We start from the raw sequence: 18,386 nt of genomic DNA on the forward strand, positions 1-18,386 counted from the left end.
TCATTGGTCGAAAAGCTGCACAGGAAAAAGGAGGGTGGTGCTGAAAGTGGCGATTGAAAGAATAGACAAACAGACGAAGGGGCTCCCCGGGTAGAGTTTGCCTCAGACGACGTCCGGGCCTGGGGGGTTATTGTTCCTGGACAGGATGCCGCGCTGCCGATCTGCGGCAAAAGTACCATACTGGGAGCTTACAGGCCCCCGTACGAGAAGAAGGAGGAGGTATCGGCGGCCGAGGCGTTTGGGCGGCAGCAGCTGAAAACGGGCAGCCGTTGACGAAGGGAAACACTTTGGATCTTCTCAGGGTAGGCCGAAAATCCTTCTGATGACAGGCGAGACATTGCTGCAGGCAATGACCCAACGGCGACGATGCCACCACGCGGAACCGTCATCGGGGCCGGGCGATTGCTTCCTGCCCGACATCACGCATCGCGATCTCAAGCTCAGGACCATGCCTAACGCACCTAAGATCTAGAAGTCGATCTCAACAAGCGATGCCGGCGACTCTGTGGTTCTGTTGGGCCATGCGGGCGCTTCTCTGCACTCAAGCTTTTCGATTGGATGGCTGATGCAGACGCCCAGACGAACGGGGAAAACTCTACTTGGACCGGTTCGCCAAGGAGCAGAAGGGAGATCTTCGGAATGAGCCCTTGCAGTCCATCATGGGCCATGAGCGGAGCCTCTCGGGCAATAACAACCATGCTGGGCCAAAGCTCTGGCCAGGGGAATGCGACGTTGGTCTGCCCGCGGGAGTGGACCCGAAGCGCTGGTCGGGGTTTCGCCCATTTCGTTCTTGGCAGGCCACAGGCGCCAACTTTTTGGAGCACGCATCGAACATGGAAACCAGCACGGCATTGGACTCCGATCCAGTGCTTGGAGGCTCCCCGACCCTTGCGCCGATCAGGTCCGGCCTCTCTCGCAGCTCGAAAAGCAGAGATTTCGCGGCGCCGCCGGGCATCCCGGGCGTCCCGGGCCCCGGGCCTGCGTCCAAGCCCGGAGGTCTCGACTCTTGGGCGTCGCTTTGTGCACGACGCGCGAAATGCACGGTGGAGGCCGGGGATTGAATCGCGATGGAGTTCGTTTGCGTTTCTTTCTATGCCGCCCCCTGCCACCGGTTTGATGTGTTGAGATGAGTTATATCAGCCTGGCATGTGCCTATGTGCAATGAATGTACATGCATGCAGAGGCGCGGTGAACCGGAGTCCACACTGGCCCTGTCAGCAGAGGCGCGCAGGGCCCGGAAAGCGCGCGCTGCTGCAATTGCCAATCGGGCACCACGCGATAACGACCGCGTCGGGGTGGGATGGGAATGGGTTCTGAATGGGTTCTCTCATGATTGCCGTTATGCTTTGCAGTTATGCTTGTTTCAAAATCTCGGAGTAGGGCCAGTCATCTCACGATGATTCCGTTATGCTTGTTTCGAGCTTCGATCCAGGAGGGCCCGACTCTGGCCGCTAGTCCAACAGGCGCACCCTCTGCTGCTGCTGCTTGTCAAGTGGTTGTCAATGTTACAGGCCAGCCGCCGGTGGGAGAAGAGATCAGGTGAGACGGGCAGGGATGGGGCTGGCGGCCTGGCGAGGGCGTCCCACTGGAATCGCCTCTAAAACAACTAGTGGATCTGTTTTGAAGCGCATGATGTAACCGTCCGTTCGAAGGGGGTCCTTTCGAAAGGCCAGGGCCAGGGAGTCTTTGCTTTTCGAGGCACACACAGAATTGCGCTGCAAATCCGTGCGATGAGGTCGAGGCCGGCGTGTGGTAGCATCCGATTTGGCAGGGCTGTCGGCCATTGGATGCCTTCGGTTCGCGCTGGTGTCTGCTTCGGGGACTTCCTTGTCGTCCGGCAGTTCTCGTATTTCCCCAGGGCCGCTAGCGATTTCAACAGTGCATCAAACGTGACACAGAAAAGGAAAATGCATCGCCAGTCGTGGGATGCATTGCACCAGGAATAGTCCCCATGGGATTGGGGGGGGGGGTCCAATTGCCTGCTTGCTCAAGAGGCGCAGTCCAAGACGGGCAGCCAAAGCGGCTGCTGGCCGGCCATGGCGAAATCCCATGTCGATATGCATGACTGATTTAGACGACGGCGTCCAATCTTGTGCGCATTGTTCAACGTCGATGCGGGAAATACATACACCAGAAGAGTCCTCACGATCCATAGTTACATAGGCTGATAGGAGACTTCGGCAAATCCCACTCACTGAAAGGGCCGAGGTATTATAGCGGTGGGGGGATCTCAGGTGAACCGCGCCCCCCAAAGTCAGTACCTAATGTACTGCCCAAGCCCCCAAGGATGCCCAGGCGGGAGTTGGCGCTTCTGGGTACACACCAGCAGAACACGACGACCAAAAAGACGCTTGCCCAGCAGCTTGGCGACGCGATCGCATGGGCCCGCCGAAGCTTGTCTCAGCATCCTAGCGCCTAGGCAGGCCCAAGCAGGCCCAAGCAGGCCCAAGCAGGCCCAAGCAGGCCCAAGCAGGCCCAAGCCAAGAAACCCGGCAAGCACAGTTACATGATGCAACATTCGCGGTCGGCCCCCAGCCCAAAGCCCCGGGCGCCGCGTCCAAGAAGATCACTACGAGCAGTCGTCGGCATCCTCGGGCGCCCGACTGAGCGTCTTCTTGGCCTCTCTTTCATGTCAATCCCACTCTGCGGACGTTCGTCTGAAAAGGGGTTTGGCATGGCAGTGCTGGCTGCCTGAAGTGAGGAGCGAGAAGAACGACAGATTGGGTGACACCTGTGATTGACGAACTGACAGCTTGACGGATTGGCGCTAGCACCCACATCGGAACGACTTGCACAATACCTACACTACACTACAGCAGCACCCCAGGTTCGGGGACGATCCGTCAATTCAGGTGTATTGCCAGACAAACTACTTGCTTACTAACTTGACGATTGAACCGGACTTTGCCTGGTAGTGAACTGGATAGACGGGAGATGGAAGTCCCAGAGAATCCCCAAGGCCAAGACTTTTGTTTCCCGGCTGGCAGCTATGATTTGCATTGATTTGCAACGATTTTCGCTTGGTGTTTGGTCGACGGGCGACGGCAGCACGACCCAAGCAGCACTTGGCAGCCAAGAGCGAGAGAACACCCGCCACGGCAAGGACGGCAGGGCAACTCGTCGCGATTCCGATCCCAGATTGTCCACAGGGGGTTGCATGAGATGTCGGGGCCCCTGTCGAGGGTCGAGATCATACTACACCCCCAATAGGATAGAATCCTGGGCTCTTTTTCTTCGCTTGCCTTCTCACGTGGGTCCCGAATCTGGACAGATCCCTGTCGCATACCCGTCGCAACACCCCTGCCAAGGGGTCAAACGCTTGACAACCTGAGGAGTCAGGACAGGCACACCACCATCAAGCTAGTCGCAACCCGGTCAGTCGGGGTGGACAGCCCAGCAACATCGCCGAGTCGCTTGTTGGCGAAAGTCCAGGATAGTGAGGGAGGATGCCAGACAAGAACACCCAACATCGCGACGAGGTTAAGCGCCGCCGACGAGTATATAACGCCCCGTCCGTGGCCTCTCTACTGCTGATATTCTCTCTCCCCATCATCAGCATCGTCAGCTTCTCACTCTTCACTTCGCTTCTTCTTTACACTTCGCAACCGGTTGATCTGGTCTGTTTACTCTTCGCTTCTCAACAATCTTTACCGATTAATTCTTTTGCACCCTTCGAGCCTCTTTCTTCGCTCTTCACTCGCAGTCCCTTTCCAATCCTCGGAACCTTTTCAATCCAAAACAATCCTCAAGATGTACACCGGAACTTCTCTCCTCGCCCTGGCCCTCGCCGCCGCCTCCGTCGTCTCCGCCCACGGCAACGTCCAGGTCGTCACTGGTAACATGGGTGGCAACGGCACCGCCCTCGGCATCAAGGGCGCCGTCGTCGCCCGCTTCGGCCGGAACGCCGCCACCGAGAAGGACACCACCGTCTTCCCCAAGAAGTCCGCCAACAAGCCCCTGACCGACGGCCTCGGCAAGACCACCGCCAACGGCAACCTCAAGGTCGCCAACACCCTGGGCGACTCCATGGCCCTGTCCGGCAACACCCTGCCCCAGGTTTCTGCCGACGGCTCCGGTACCATCACCGGTACCTGGCGCACTGTCACCTCCGATGGCACCGCCATCAACAAGCAGGGTGACCTGAACGTCGTCATCGACCCTACCGGCACCGGCGCCTACTCCAAGGGCACTCTGCTCAAGGCCACCTCCAACATGGTCGGCAACGGCAGGGGCAACGTCGTCCAGCGCGCCCTCGCCGCCATGGGCATCCGCAAGCGAGCCACCAACGTCGGCGCCGACGCCAGCTTCTCCGTCAAGATCCCCGCCGGCACCACCTGCAAGGGTACCGACCCCACCACTGGCGTCACCAACTTCTGCCTCATGAAGATCGCCAACAACAACAACGCCGGTCCCTTCGGTGGCAACATCGCCTTCCAGGTCGCCGGTGCCGGTGGCGCTGCTGCTGCTCCCGCTACTGGCAACGCCGGTGCCGCTACTGGTGGCAACACTGCCGCCAAGGGCAACAACAACAACAACAACAACAACAAGGCCGGCAACAACAACCAGAAGAACGCCCGCTCCTTCATCGCATAAGCCTTTCCATCCTGAGATGAAGATGGCCAGGAACAGCCGGGATGCCTAGAGCTCTTCAGAGTTCTTGGCGCACCCACTCCGATCGAACGCTTCGGAAGGCCTCCTTCCTTCCCCTTTGGCGGTGCTGCTGTGCATCGCTGCTACAGGATAATCAAGGAGTCTTCCGGGGTTTCTCTCACGAGTGCTACGATTTGATTGATTGACTGAACTTGCTTTTTGTTTAGATAGAAGGGTTTCAGCCCGGGGGAGAGTTGGGAGGAACAGCAGTGAAGTCTGTAGATAGAGTGCTGTTAATCGAGAAGCTGCGATGCTATGTATATACACACCACCGCGTCTTCTTTGCCATGCCTGTGACTTGTGACCGGGCGACAACAAATGTTCATTGCATCTCCTTATTTACTAATCGCTAGGAGTGACTGACTCCAGGAACCAAATGGCTCGCTATTCTCGGATGGTTAATCCTGCCAATCGAATGCCCCTAAAGTACAGGGTACCATCAATTCCAGAATTTCCAGGCAGAAGGACCCTGGCCCATTTCGAAGCTTATCCTCGGCGCGTACTGTGTCTTTGAGCAACTGTTCTGATTACGCTTTGCGTATTATTGGGCTTATAAAACGCCTGTTTCTCCGGAACATATTTGTGAACAGAATTTGCTGGAGAAATTGGATCGTTGTGGTCTCCGAAAAGGATATGAGGACCAAATCGGCTGGCGTAACAGCTCTTTTACCAAGTCAGAACACGTCCTCCCATTCTACCTTACTGACACATCAACAATAGGAAAAGCGAACGTTCTGATACCCGGATTTCACCAGGGCCTCCGTCGATCCGCCGCCTCCCTACGCGGAGTTCCCGCCGGCGACCAGTGGCGATTTCTTCCACAAGTTTCCCGGAGACGTAACCATGTACTTCCGTTTCCATCCCGACCCTACCAAATCGCGGGAGGAACAGCCATGGATCGGTATCATGCGCGTCAAGGCCGCCAACGTCCCCCAGCTGATGAAGGAAGGGTTCAGCGTGGCGGAGGGTGACGTCCTGTACGAACAGGGATACATCGCGGAGAGCGAATACGCAACATCCCCGCTGTGGATGTATTACTATTCATGGTCGAGGCACATTTTCCTCCGCGACCGGCAGCAGGAGCCGGCGCGCTGGGCGGCGCATTTAATAGTCAGGACGCGTGGTGTGCTGCCCGATCTCGGCGAGTTTCGGTTCCTCGCCCTCACGCACCGCAACGTCGCGTCTTGCTGGGCCGTCAACAACGAAGACAAGCTCATCTACCAGTTCGAACGGGGAAAGGGGGGTGTCAACGCCATCTACGGCGACCTTCCGTTGGAAGGATTGTGGCCGTGGCCTAGATGAACCCCGAAGAGAGCGCGAGGACTTTACTACGTACTTTACTACTCTCTTTGCAATAAGCAGCGTCAGCCTCAAGAATCCGCTATCCTTTTCATTATCCGCAGACTTGAGCTAAATACATGAATGCACAAGTGATTCTCAGGTCTCCCGAATAATTGAAATACATGTTGATAAGTATTTCGAAATCCTCCACGAAACATCGAGCAGCAAGAAAGGAAGTGAGCATTGCTGCCACCCAGCCAAAGGCCCCAAGTCCCTTACGGCCGATGACCTACTCTGCTCACCCGCGCTGGATCAAGCCCTGAAGCAAGGGACTAGTAAAGGCTTCAGAGCGTTGTCGCCTGGTGGCCCCCTCCAAGAACCCCTCTTGGTTCTTCGGATACGGCCACAACCCCTCGAGCGACAGGTCGTCGTAGATGCAGTTGATGGACTCGCGGGGCCGCAGACGGTCAAAGTGGTAGATCCGCGGGCCCTTGCCGCCGCGCGCCGAGGCGGTGCAGTTGTCGACCTGGTGATGGGTCAGCTCGCACAGCCGGATCTGGGCCAGCGTCTCGAAGTTGGCCGCGAAGCACTGCATGTGCGCCATCCAACGCGGCGGTGTTTGGGTTTCTTGCCCTTTCCCTTCTCCCTCTTCTCGTTGCTGCCGGGCCGGGGCGGGGATGGGGGTGTTGGGGTCTCGTAGGAAGTAGTGCCGAGTGTACGGCCACCTCTCCTTCATCCACTCCTCCTCGGGTTCGCTGGTGGTGAACTTGACGCAGCCTTGTTCCCGCAGGATGCTCTCGGGGGTGATGGCGAACCCATCTTTCATCAGCTGCGGCACGGTCTCGGTCTTCATGCGCAGGCGGCCGAACCAGTGCTGGTCCGCCCGCGGCGACTGCGGGACGGGGTGGAATTCGAACTCGATCGAGGGCGGCGCGGCGTAGGCGTGGTAGGAGGCGCCGGCCGTCGCGGGGGGCGTCGGTCTCGGGTTGCACGATTCTTGGTACGTGGGTGGGCTCCAGGGGACGGGGGCTCCTTCTGGTCCTTGACTGCTGCCGGTCATTGCGGGTTTCCGTCTTTTTCTTTTTCTTCTTCGTATGGCCAAAGGTATGGAGCGCTGAGATGGAGTAAGAGTAGTGTACGAGTGTTCAATAGGAATATGGGATTTGGTGGCTTGCGAGCCTTTGAACCTTCGTCGATGGCCCACAGCCTTTGCAAATTGCTCAAACACCAGCAGCAAGTCAAGATCATAGTTTCCTAGATATAGGGTCGATTTGAAAATCTTCATTCTTCTGCCAGCCAACATCGGATTCTCCGACAAGCACACCTCAGCTCAGGACTGTGGCTCGGCACATCTCGTGACTATCCACTATCCTTGAGCATTTTGACTGTAGCCAGCAATGATGACACCACGAGGCTCACAATGATCAAGCCTGCCCTTCGTCAGCCGTAGCCCCGGGGAGATGGTAGAGCACCTTGCGCAGCATTCCCGTTGTCCTCCTCTGGCGCTTTCGGCCACGGCCAGAGGCCTCGCAGCGACATGTCGCTGTAGATGGCGTTGATGCCACATACGTAGTCCTTGGTGCTCTTTTCCCTCTCGAAGTGGTACACCAGCTTCTCCTCGGCGTGGAACACCCGGCACTTGACCACGTTGCGGTGGGTGACGTCGCGCAGCCGGACCCGGGCGAGATGGGGGGCCAGGTCGCGGGCGAGGCATTCGAGGTGCCCGACCCACCGCGGCGGCTCCTGGTGGTGGTCGCGGAGGAAGTAGTGGCGGGTGAACTTGTAGTCCTTCACCCACTCCTCGTACGGTTCCTCCATGTCGAAATGTTTCTCTCCTCAGCTGAAGTCGCTACCATGGTGAAAAACGACGAGGGCCCTTTTTGTAATATGTCCAGACAGCGGTTAGCGAATAGCGAATCTACCTCTTGGGGACCATGGAGAAGCTACACCTGGTTCCACTACATCGGTCATATGCTCACGTCCAATTGCAGAATATTCTCAACTCCATGAACCACATGCATTGGGAGGTCTTGAGAAATGTCACTGGCCGTAGCATTCCGAGTGCTGCAGATGACATGCCGCGCGCCCATCTAGATCGCGACATGATCATATGTCATCGAAGCATCAGAGGTAGAGAGTTGCTCACGGCAGCTATGCAGGTGATTCTTTCCAAGCTGAAGCCGGTCTTTTGGAAGCGCTCGTGGCGAATTGAAGTTTCCCTTTTCCAGCACTCGACACCCAGCTTGGAGTTGTGTAAGTGGTGAAGAGTAGTGTCTTGACCAGGGCGACCTTTGCCGAGTCCGTCATCCGTCTGGAGGGGCCGAAGCCCGCCAAAACGAGGGGTAAACATTGACCCCACACTCACACTCACTGACCTTCAGCGCCAGTGTCCACTGCCCAGTGTCGTGACGCTGCCCTACGCGCTGGACAAGCAGACTCCGGGCTCAACCTTCAACCGCTCCAGTGCCGAGGAAGTCTGCTCCATCTATATCTGGCCTGCCCTGGCACGCACATGGCCGCCATGAATCGCTACATCATCTCCATTCTAGAAGGCTCTCTTCTTCTTTCTCCCTCGATCTCCGACTCAATTGGTTGAGATTGGCCTTCCAAGAGCGTGTCTGTTACTGGCTTCTGACCTTTCATCCCGTCCACACTGCCTGCTGTGTCCCTGTACGCTCTCGCTTCATCCCGCCCACACTGCCACCATGTCCACCCCGGGAATGCTCGCGGTAACGATGCAGCCGAAGCCCGGTCTGCCGCCCGCCCAGTTCCACGAGTGGTACAACAACGAGCACGGCCCGACGCGCCTGCGCATCCCCGCCATCTTCGCCAACGGCCTGCGGTACCGCGCCGCCGACGACCAGCAGCCCGAGTTCCTCGCCGCCTACGACGTCGCCCGCATGTCCCACCTCGAGACCGACGCCTACACCACCCTGCGCGCGAACCGATCCCCGCGCGAAGCCGAGACGATTGGCCAGGTCGACGTGATGCGCCACTTCTGGGACCTCGTGTCGGAGAAGAAGTCGCCGCTGTTCCTGCCCATCGAGCAGCTGACCGACGACGAGGCCGCCGGGTTGCAGCTCGTGGTCGTCGAGCTCGGCCTGAAGGACCACCCGGACGCGGAAACAGAACTGCTCAGGTGGTACAACGAGGAACACGCCGAGATGCTGTCCAAGGTGCCCGGCTGGCTGCGGACGCGGCTCTTCAAGACGTCGGTCCTCGACACGAAAGGCGGCGCCAGAACTATATTCTACGGAGTTCATGACTACACGAAAGAAAACGGCCTCGGCGGACCGGAGCACAAGGCCTCCATGGCCACGCCCTGGCGCGTCAGGGTGACGGACAACTACGCGACGCTCCAGGGCCGCCGCATCTGGTCGCTCTTCTACACCTTCGGCCCCGCGCCGCGCGACCTTGCGTCTCTCTCCGAACTGCCGGCTGTCACGTCCACCTTCCAGTCCGCCGACGGCAAGACCAAGACGACCAACAATAACTCGGACCCAGCCATCGAGTCCTTCGTGACCCTGCCCTCCGACGGGCTCGTCGTCCCCTACCGCCTCGAAGGCAACCCCGACCCGCAGGCGCCCGTGATCGCTTTCTGCAACTCGTTGCTGACCTCGCTGCACATGTGGGACGGCCTCGTGTCGATGTTGGAAACGCAAAGGCCGCAATACAAGATCCTGCGCTACGACGCCCGCGGCCGCCGCGCAGTGCCGCACCCGCCCCAGCCCGCGACGCTCGAGATGCACGCCGACGACCTTGCCGGTGTGCTGGAGGCCCTCCGCATCCCGCGCCTCGCCGCGCTCGTCGGCGTGTCGATGGGCGGGGCCACAACTCTAAAATTCGCCCTGCGCCACGGCGCCAAGGTGGACAAGTTCATCGCGTGCGACTTCAACGCCGCCTCGAGCGAGGCCAACACGAGCGCCTGGAAAGAGCGCATCACCCTAGCCGAGAGCACTGTTACTCTCGACGACGGCACGACGACAGTCCCAGGGATCCAGAAGCTGGCCGGCGCGACGGTGCAGCGCTGGTTCCACCCCAACACAGGGCCCGAGACGGTGCAGTGGATGACGGACATGGTGGCCGCCAACGACGTCGAGGGCTTCCGGTACGGCTGCCAGGCGCTGTGGGACTACAACATGAAGGAGGAGATGCGGGAGTGCGCCGTTCCCGGTCTGTTGGTGGTCGGCGAGGGCGACGGCAAGGGCGCGCTGGTCAAGGCCATGGACGGGTTCCGGGGCAACCTAGGCGAGAAGGGCGCGGAGCTGGCGGTGGTGCCGGAGACGGGACACCTGCCCATGGCGGAGAACCCGCAGGCATTCTGGGACAAGGTTCAGGGGTTCTTGTGAGGGGCTGCGAGGCAGACCTTGGGAGTGACGGGCGTAAATGTCTGACAGTCCAGTATAGAGTGATTCGTAGCATCAATGATAGAACTGGGCCACCCAACCACTTTCATCCAACCTGAATCTGCCAGCTCTGATCCCCAGCTGCTGCTGAGCTAGTGAAGCTCCATATGCGAAATATGTTCAGGCAGGAATCTATCAACACAAGATAGCTTCATGATGATACGCGGTTGCCTTGGTGGCTGATACATGAAATACAACTTCTGGGAGCCTTTATTGTGCGCATAATCCCATCACTGCCCAACAGCCCCAGACAGGACAATGATCACTGGGTCCCGGGTCGCGGGGACTGTCGCAAATCCCCGCGTTGACGATATCCTTCTCGAGAGCCCGGGATACCACGATCAGACCCACGCGGTCGCCGCTGGACCCCCAAGGCCGGCCGCGCGGGTGGTAGCTGTAACGCCGCTCGTCCGCGTGCACATGTCTGAAAGTGGCGATGCCATGGAGGCCCGGTGTTGCGGGGCAGCTTCTGCGTGCTGAGGAGGTCGATCTCCTCCTCGCTGCTAGAGCTGGAGCAGATTTCGTCCTGCAGCTTGGCGAGTATGTGCGGGTGCTTGCCCAAGAGGTACGTCGCCCCCGACAGGAGAACCGCCGTCGTTTCGGGTCCGGCGATGATGAGGATCGCCGCGGTGGCCACCAGTTCGTCTTTGTTCATTTCCTGCGCAGGAGTGTCAGTGCATCTTGCGGGCCTCTCTGGCAACCTCACCAATGGAGACGGGAATGATGAGACCTACATCGCCCTGCTTCCGGCTCCCGCTCAGCATCTTCCCAATGAGATGCCCGCGCTCTGCCTGCCTTCCTAGCCGCCGCTCCACCTTGACGGCCGACAGCGCATTATGCTCCTGCATCTTGCGCGCGAGGGCGCGCGGAATGAAACACCACGACAACAGGTTGCCGACCCCATACCCGAAGCGGCGCAGCACGGCGGTGTTCCCCATGGTCAGCATGCTCTCGAAGGTCAGGGTGACCCATGGGTGGTACTGCCCCTGCTCGAGGCAGGCAAAGGGCTCGCCGAAGGACAGGTCGCCCACCAGGTCCAACGTGGCCCAGTTGTGCCACTGCGTCACGTCCAGCGGGGTCCGCCCGCCATCGCAGCGCTCGCGCGGGCGCTGCAGCAGCAGGTCCACGTAGCGCTGGATCAGGGGCTGCTGCTCCATCATGGCCTGGGCCGAGAACCCGTTCGAAATGATCCGTCGCACCCGCGAGTGGTCCTCTCGGTTCGTGCCGACAATGTTGCCCTTCATCTGCCAGTAGACCACGTCGTCCTTGTGGTTCTCCGCTTTGCCCTTGGTGCGGTGGCCCCGCAGCTGGACGAGCGCGTCCGGGTGGCCGACGGAAACAATATCGGGCGCCACCCGCATAATGGGCCCGTACCGCGCGTGCAGCTCGCGGGCGTTCCAGGGCCCCCGGCCCGTGAAGAAGTTGAGCGTGTAGGGGACCCGCGTCATGGCCCAGAGCTTGGGGCCCGGGGTGCTTCGGAGCGGGTGGAGGAAGAGGTTGTAGAGACAATACGAAGGGTCAGCCGTTGCCTACTTCATCTTATGTCCCCAGTGGATTCAGGCCACCTGCGATCGCCGCCAACTGGCCGACGCCCAACTGAGGGTTGCTGTATACATGGCCCCGTATCTGTGCCACAAGCTTCATCATGCTGGGCAACGGCGGGACTCTGACAGGTCCGCAACAAGGTTGATGTGCGGTTCTTGTATAGGTAAATACTGGGTGTGCAAGGTAGGACGATGGCCCTGGAGTGGTTGTATGGGAGATATGTACCACACCATGTTATATTACAGCGGCAAAGGCGGTGGGCTTATATACACATGTCCGGCTTTCCAGGGAGTATATGGTCTGGTCTACTCGGAACCCGGGATCCGAACTCCCCCTCTTCTTGACGCAGCGAGGGGATTTGGCCAGGAAGCAAACCTGGCTCTTGACACGCGGTCCTTATCCCGGATGGGCCGATACGAGGCATCGGGATGAATGAAGAGCCCGATCATGGGTCTTCGTCTTCGGCACTTGGATGCTGATGCCCACGGGTTGTAGGGTTGCCGGCCACGGATCGCCCGGTGGCTATCTACAGGAATCCTATGTTTGGGCGACCATGATTGGGCGCGACCCCTCGTGAATCGAGCAATTTAGTATGTGGTCGTATATCAGGGTTTCGTTCGTCGTTGGGAGGGTGTGCCAAGCGGTGTCGTAACTAGGGTTACCTGCATAAATATGTTTGCGTAACAAGGGTGGTGGGTCGTCGGGGAAGTCCACGGCATGTGGGTTTTGGTGTATGCCAGATTCTCCGACGAGCAGCAAATCCCCAGTCTCCAAGGCCCCTTTGGTTTCCCTGGAATCTCGGCCATCTTTCATGTAAGCTGCTCAACGCTACCAAACTTGTTAGCCCTCCTCGCAGATTCCACAGCGTTTTGCATGGCTGAAACTGTGTAGCAATCTAGAGGAAAGACCATGGTCACAATACGGGCGCTTCTGGCTCAAGCATCAGCTGTATAGGGCGCACTCTCGCACATGATAACATCATATATTCATCCCTTACGTGGCTTGGCGGGGAGCGATGACGTAGCTCGGCCACAGTCGTGCCACGCCCAACTGCCGCGTGTCCCGTATCCCTCTGGAGAAAACCAAGGACGAACGTGTCGCAGCCCGGCTCGCACACAGCTTGGAATCGAGACGTCTCCGCGCCAATTTTGTTTCTGCTGCTGGGCTTGCATGGCCTTACCAGAATCATACCAGGCCATCGCACTCCTCGCAGCCAAGAGTGAGAAGAACTCGGCCGTGGCGCAACCACAAAAGCCCGATCAGATCGTCCCATAGTTCTATTTGTGCGTTAGCCCCAAGGGTCTCGCTGCGGGTGACTAGTTTCAGTCAAGTTAGATAACCGTTGGGAGTGGGGGGGGCCGCGGAGGGGAACTTTGCTAGGAGACGGGATTTCTAGGCTTCCCGCCGACAGGGGTATAGCCGCGGTCAGGATGCATGCCAAGAGTCGCATAAACTACCTAGTAGCCCCCCTGTCACCATAGCATTGCCGTTGAACATGTGCGGCGAAGCGGCACTACCGAACCCGATAAAGAACGCTTTGCAAGTTTCTGTTAGGAAGCAATCTCGTCTAACGCTTGCCACTATTTCTAGTCATCTAACCCCTTGGACTCAACTGCTTGAAGCGCGGCTCCTTATCCACCGCCATCAGCACGTCGAATGGCGAGATCCAGCTCCCTTGTGGCACAGGATGCCGCAACCACCTTAAAGCCTTGGTATCCACCACTGTTTCCGTCTTCCTGGCCCCACCGGCCAATGCGGCTCTTCAGCTGGCGGCCGCCGACGTAGAGGCAGGCCAGGCTCAGCTCCAGCGCGGCCAGCGGGTTGTAGTCCAGCACCGTGCTGGCAACATCGTCGTCCTCCGCGTCGTGTTCGTCGTTGCCGTGCTTGTCCTTGCGGATAAGGGCCACCGTCGTCTTGGCCATGCGGTCAAAGGCCTCCTTCAGCTTGAGCGATCGATCACGCTGTCGCGGCGTCTGCACGCCCGACTTGTTGAAGATGCTGCCGGTGAAGACCTCGAGCTCCGAGATGGGAATCGATGCGTGCTCCGAGTAGTCCATGGTGATGTTGTACATCATGTCCTCGTACGTCTCCCGGATCTTCGAGGCTTCGCTCTCAAACTGTTTCCAGTTGACCTCGACGCCCACCTTCGCGGCGCACTCCGACTCGATCAGGGTCATGAGAGCATTCCAGACGGCGGGTCCTGCAACGCGATTAGAGTTGACGCGGACACTGTCGTGCCAGATCTTCTTCTCGTCGATTGCCCGGTAGAGTAGGCCAAGGATCTTGTCGGATTCGTAGTAGGTGTACCGGGGACTGTCGGTCTCCTCGTCATCGTCTCCCGTCGGTTCAATCACCTCTTCTTCGAACGAGATTTCCGTTCGTCTTCTGATGTTCACGGGGGCAGAAGGGGCCATGAAGTCGGGACGGAACCGGTTGGACTTGATCCCGCGCAGCTGCGTCATGTCAACCGCAACCCCGGTCTTGGAATAGTCCACAGCCGTGGAAGCCATCTCGGCCAGCTTTTTGCAATCTAACTAATCAGCGTCTGCAGCTCAACGTCATAGAATCTGTGCACATACCGTCGGCCACTGTACCTGCGTCTCTTTGGTCTGCAAGTATCATGTGTTTGTTCGCGAGAAGCCCTGGCGGTTTGTCAGCTTCGTCACGGGGTACTTACCAGGTCCATCAGAGCGCTAGGATCTTTGGACTCACCCAGCTGATCAGCTTCCATGAACTGGACCTTCGAAGCCAAGTTAGCGGCCGGATACCTCTCAAATAAATAGCAAACTCACAAAGAACTCGGTCATGTCATCCCGTTCGACCTCCCGACCAATGTTGAGCGGAGGGGTACGAGGGTAATCCGCAGGCTCGAAAGTCAGGGTCTCGGCGTTCATAGCACCAGGATCCCATATCACGCTGAAAATGTCCCCGTCAAGGTCGCCGCCAGATAGTTGTGAGGGCAGGTCGCGCTCACCCTTTTGCGAAAAGACGATGCAGTTCTGCAGGGATCGCAACGGGTGGTCGTCGGGCGGGATCACGTTGGTGACAATCTGGATGTCGCCAGGATGCATTGCAGGGGATCTGGGACGTACGTTCTGTCAGTGTGTCATATAGATCGAGGTGTCCGTTGAAGGCCAAAAGACTTACCGGGTCACAAGCATCTGGCGTTGATCAAGTTCCATGCAGTCTGCCCGAACAGCCTCCGACTTGTTGAACGTGATGAAGACTTCATCTTCGTCGAGAAACTGGGTCTCGTCACAGATTCCGAATAGGGTCACTCCCTGGTCGATGGGGATTCGGGCCTTATGCTTCAGCAGCCTGCGACGAAGCGTTAGTCACGGAAAAGGCGGGTTGCATGAATAACCGCCAGGGCACCAAGCTCACCTCAGCTCCTTCAGAACAGCAGACTCGACAACCGCGCTCAAGAATCGATCCTTCTTGTAGTCAATCTCGTTTCGATCCAGCCATCTGATCAGCTGCGGAAGACCGGCCTGTTCTCCGATCCTTTGCCGCCGGAGAAACTCCACAGTGTTGATGGTGTGCGCTGTTATCAGACGGAGGCGGTTGAGTTCTCTGTTTTGTTGCTTGAAGAAAAAGTCATTGGAGACCTTCATGTCTTCCATGATCTTGATCATCTGTAGAGTGTCAGTAAACTTGGCCATGGGCACACAGGGGCAACAGAATTAATTACCTGACGGTTGAGGACCAGGGGGATGGGCTTGCTGGCCGCATCGCAGATCTCGAGGTTGTCGTTGTCGTCTGTCTCGAACTTGACCATCGACGGGCGAACCAGCATCTTTCGCCCAGTCAATTCAGTATCAAGCGCGATCATGCCCTTTGCTCCACCCCATCGGATCTGAAAGCAAGTGGGAAACGCTTTCCGTTGGGCCATGGAGTCCTGGATCAGGTCCACAACTTCCTGCGAAATCCTGCCCACGCCGTCGGTAAACACATTTTCGTTGCCTTTTGCATCAACCCGAGTGATATCCGGGACCATGTGGGAGCTGACGCCATTGCCGGTAAGGTCCACAGCGAACGGCGTCTCGGAGAATGCCTGTCCGATGCGGGCGGCGCATCGTGCAGGAGAGTAGATGTGACTGAATTTTCCGAGGTGGGAGATGACCGTGAAGTAAGTCTGCAGTGTCGAGTCGAAAACAAAGGAAGCCATGAACCACGCGGAATGGCTGCGCAATGAGGAGTGCGAGAAACCGAGGAAGGAGTAGTGGCGGCCACCAATAGCAAAACCCTTCTTGAAAACCTCCTTGAATCGCTCGTAGATCTCGGCATTGCTGGCCTTGGGGTTGAATCGGAGATTCTGTCCATCCTCCTCACTGAACTGGACTCTCAAGAAATATTCGACATGGTCGGGGAACCGTCTCAGGATCCGGTTCTTGGCCTCGAGCTCTGGCCCGTGAAACGTCAAGCCAGTTGGCGAGACCTGAGCCTTGTATACCCATGTAAGGTTATCACGGGCTCGTTCCTGTAGACGTGTCAGTAGGTTACAAATCTGACCATGTGCCGACGACGTTAACTTACAGAGAAGAATTCGGCGGCCATATCTTCCCGGACCAGCTTCTCGAGGACACAGAGGTAGTCCCAGAGGCTGGTTGGCTCAAACATGGATGCATCGACCCCCAAGCCAGGAAACGGGATTTTGGGGAAGAGTCGCTTGATCGCCTGAGCAGAGAAGGGCGGTTTCTGACCAAATGTAGTTAGCAACAGCATTGGGGCCATCAGGAGACGGGGTCATTACCTTATCCTGAGCTTCGCCAGTGGTGCCCACCCCATAATACGTGGCGAGCCGACGAAGTATGGCGTCCACAGTCCAGGGCAGAAGGTAGGCGTTTTGGACCAGGGCTTGGAGTTGGTAAAGAACGTCGAACGGCATGACCTTGGAGCACTCCGAGACAAGAGCGGTGAACTTCTTCATGCCATCAGCAATGCTCAGGTTTCCGTAACTCGTGGGCACGTTGTTCCGATGGCCCATCGAGAAAAGCTCACTGCTCTTCAGTGATTCGACCTTCTCATAGAACTCCACTGGCGACACGACGAGGCGGTAGACAAGACACTGTCCCATGGTTCGTTTGTGGTCACGTACACCTGATACGGGGATACAGGTCAATCGGTCCTTGCTGGGCCCTTGCGGACCTTTCTGGATCGAGAGGTTCGCCATGGCGGCTTCGAGATCGCGGTTCTTGAAGATTCGCGGAGCCTCCCAGAGGGTCAAAGTGAGGGCGGTGGGCGTGGAGGAGGTGACGATTGTCTCGATGATGCGGTAGGGGATCTCGAGCCGAATCGAGCCTCCGAACCAATCGGTATACGTCACGGTGAGCTGGTACTTGGAGAAGCTGGCGATTCCCTCCATTGTTTGCCAGCCGGCCTCGGGCACGTACACCAGCTCGCCTTCTTGGTATGTGTAGTAGCCGCAGGAGAGGGCTTTCTCACCCACTCCCTGGAGGGGAAATGCAACCTTCATGCTTTTCGGTGGCTCGTCCTGGTGCCTGCGTCAAGAGGTCAGAGACACCTACAGCTCACGCATCTCCAGACAGACACGTCAAACGTACCTCTCGGCCCTCTTGCGACGGTCATCCTCGGCCTTCTGTCGACGGTCGTTGGCACTCTTCTGCAGAGCCTTGAGATGGAAGGGGTCGGGGTCCTGGCGGCCTCTGTGGCAGAAGACGCGCTCGCTGAACAGGTACAAGCGGGCCTTCTGCTTGGTCCTGCCGTGGCGGCCGATCTGGCCGGGCATATCGTGGGCGCCGTGCTCGAGCAAGAAGGCCGCGCCATCTTGGGCGCGCAGGAAGGTGATGGTGCCGTTTTTGGACTTGCGCTGCTTGTTGCAGGCCCAGTCGTCTTGGATGCCGAGGGCGGACAGCTTGGCGGCCAGCTGGGTCTTGAGGGCCTTGTCGGAAATGTCGGGCGGCAGGTTGGACAGGAAGACATCCATGATGGCGGCTAGGCTTTGGAACAGAAGTCGATGTGCATACTTGGAATTGGCGGTAAAGAAAGATGTATGGCGGGGGAAGGAGGCGTTTCTTGCACTGCAAGTGCGTTTGGTCCGATGCAAGTTGCCGCCACGATCAATTTGAGATTGGTGGTAGTAGGGCTGGCCAATTGTCGCACCTGGGAAAAGACGACAGGCTCATGAATATTGGAAAGATCAAATGTGCTCCGTCTCAAGCAACCATCGTGCTATCCATCAGATCAATTGAGGGCTGGAAAATCCAGTCGCACCTTAATTCTACCAATGTGCACTTGCTGCTCTTGCCTTGACATCAATCAAAGTGCTGCTGCAAATGTGAAGCTGCAAAACGCGATTTTGTGGTGGGGTAGCAGTCAAGCAGCAGCGTAGCGGGCAGGAGCCTCTGAAACTGCTGCAAGCCCCACCATCCGTCACCACCACGGGCCACTGACAGTGCACTAACAGCCGGTTGGACCTTGACAGCCAGCGCCCAATCACTTATTAGAAGCTTCGATTTTGACAATAATTCTGGGCACGGGCCC

The 18,386-nt window shown here is 58.0% G+C and overlaps 9 protein-coding genes across 9 annotated transcripts; 3 read left to right on the forward strand and 6 right to left on the reverse strand.

Annotated features, from left to right (window-relative positions):
• Nucleotides 1-595: 595 nt before the first annotated feature.
• On the reverse strand, nt 596-955 carry PG986_008585 (uncharacterized protein; the record flags this gene model as incomplete). The annotated part of the gene is made up of 1 exon (XM_066844807.1): nt 596-955. The coding sequence occupies one exon, from the start codon at nt 953-955 to the stop codon at nt 596-598; it is 360 nt and encodes a 119-aa protein (XP_066697205.1).
• Nucleotides 956-1,535: 580 nt separating this feature from the next.
• PG986_008586 (uncharacterized protein) lies at nt 1,536-2,407 on the reverse strand (the record flags this gene model as incomplete). The annotated part of the gene is made up of 2 exons (XM_066844808.1): nt 1,536-1,863; nt 2,262-2,407. The coding sequence occupies 2 exons, from the start codon at nt 2,405-2,407 to the stop codon at nt 1,536-1,538; spliced, it is 474 nt and encodes a 157-aa protein (XP_066697206.1).
• Nucleotides 2,408-3,750: 1,343 nt separating this feature from the next.
• Nucleotides 3,751-4,593, forward strand: PG986_008587 (cas1 appressorium specific protein; the record flags this gene model as incomplete). The annotated part of the gene is made up of 1 exon (XM_066844809.1): nt 3,751-4,593. One exon carries the CDS (start codon nt 3,751-3,753, stop codon nt 4,591-4,593), a length of 843 nt encoding a protein of 280 aa, XP_066697207.1.
• Nucleotides 4,594-5,493: 900 nt separating this feature from the next.
• PG986_008588 (uncharacterized protein) lies at nt 5,494-5,952 on the forward strand (the record flags this gene model as incomplete). Its single annotated transcript, XM_066844810.1, has 1 exon — nt 5,494-5,952. The coding sequence occupies one exon, from the start codon at nt 5,494-5,496 to the stop codon at nt 5,950-5,952; it is 459 nt and encodes a 152-aa protein (XP_066697208.1).
• A 277-nt stretch (nt 5,953-6,229) lies between these two features.
• Nucleotides 6,230-6,991, reverse strand: PG986_008589 (uncharacterized protein; the record flags this gene model as incomplete). The annotated part of the gene is made up of 1 exon (XM_066844811.1): nt 6,230-6,991. The coding sequence occupies one exon, from the start codon at nt 6,989-6,991 to the stop codon at nt 6,230-6,232; it is 762 nt and encodes a 253-aa protein (XP_066697209.1).
• A 380-nt stretch (nt 6,992-7,371) lies between these two features.
• PG986_008590 (uncharacterized protein) lies at nt 7,372-7,749 on the reverse strand (the record flags this gene model as incomplete). Its single annotated transcript, XM_066844812.1, has 1 exon — nt 7,372-7,749. The coding sequence occupies one exon, from the start codon at nt 7,747-7,749 to the stop codon at nt 7,372-7,374; it is 378 nt and encodes a 125-aa protein (XP_066697210.1).
• An 887-nt stretch (nt 7,750-8,636) lies between these two features.
• On the forward strand, nt 8,637-10,280 carry PG986_008591 (uncharacterized protein; the record flags this gene model as incomplete). The annotated part of the gene is made up of 1 exon (XM_066844813.1): nt 8,637-10,280. One exon carries the CDS (start codon nt 8,637-8,639, stop codon nt 10,278-10,280), a length of 1,644 nt encoding a protein of 547 aa, XP_066697211.1.
• A 319-nt stretch (nt 10,281-10,599) lies between these two features.
• On the reverse strand, nt 10,600-11,984 carry PG986_008592 (cytochrome P450; the record flags this gene model as incomplete). The annotated part of the gene is made up of 3 exons (XM_066844814.1): nt 10,600-10,995; nt 11,072-11,866; nt 11,952-11,984. 3 exons carry the CDS (start codon nt 11,982-11,984, stop codon nt 10,600-10,602), a joined length of 1,224 nt encoding a protein of 407 aa, XP_066697212.1.
• Nucleotides 11,985-13,513: 1,529 nt separating this feature from the next.
• PG986_008593 (RNA-dependent RNA polymerase) lies at nt 13,514-17,829 on the reverse strand (the record flags this gene model as incomplete). The annotated part of the gene is made up of 10 exons (XM_066844815.1): nt 13,514-14,416; nt 14,462-14,491; nt 14,560-14,622; nt 14,675-14,963; nt 15,030-15,200; nt 15,267-15,517; nt 15,574-16,362; nt 16,419-16,580; nt 16,636-17,383; nt 17,447-17,829. The coding sequence occupies 10 exons, from the start codon at nt 17,827-17,829 to the stop codon at nt 13,514-13,516; spliced, it is 3,789 nt and encodes a 1,262-aa protein (XP_066697213.1).
• Nucleotides 17,830-18,386: the final 557 nt, after the last annotated feature.

Source organism: Apiospora aurea (genome assembly GCF_038362705.1).
Source record: "Apiospora aurea strain CBS 24483 chromosome Unknown utg000006l_segment0_segment0, whole genome shotgun sequence".
NCBI classification, from domain to species: Eukaryota; Fungi; Ascomycota; class Sordariomycetes; order Amphisphaeriales; family Apiosporaceae; genus Apiospora; species Apiospora aurea.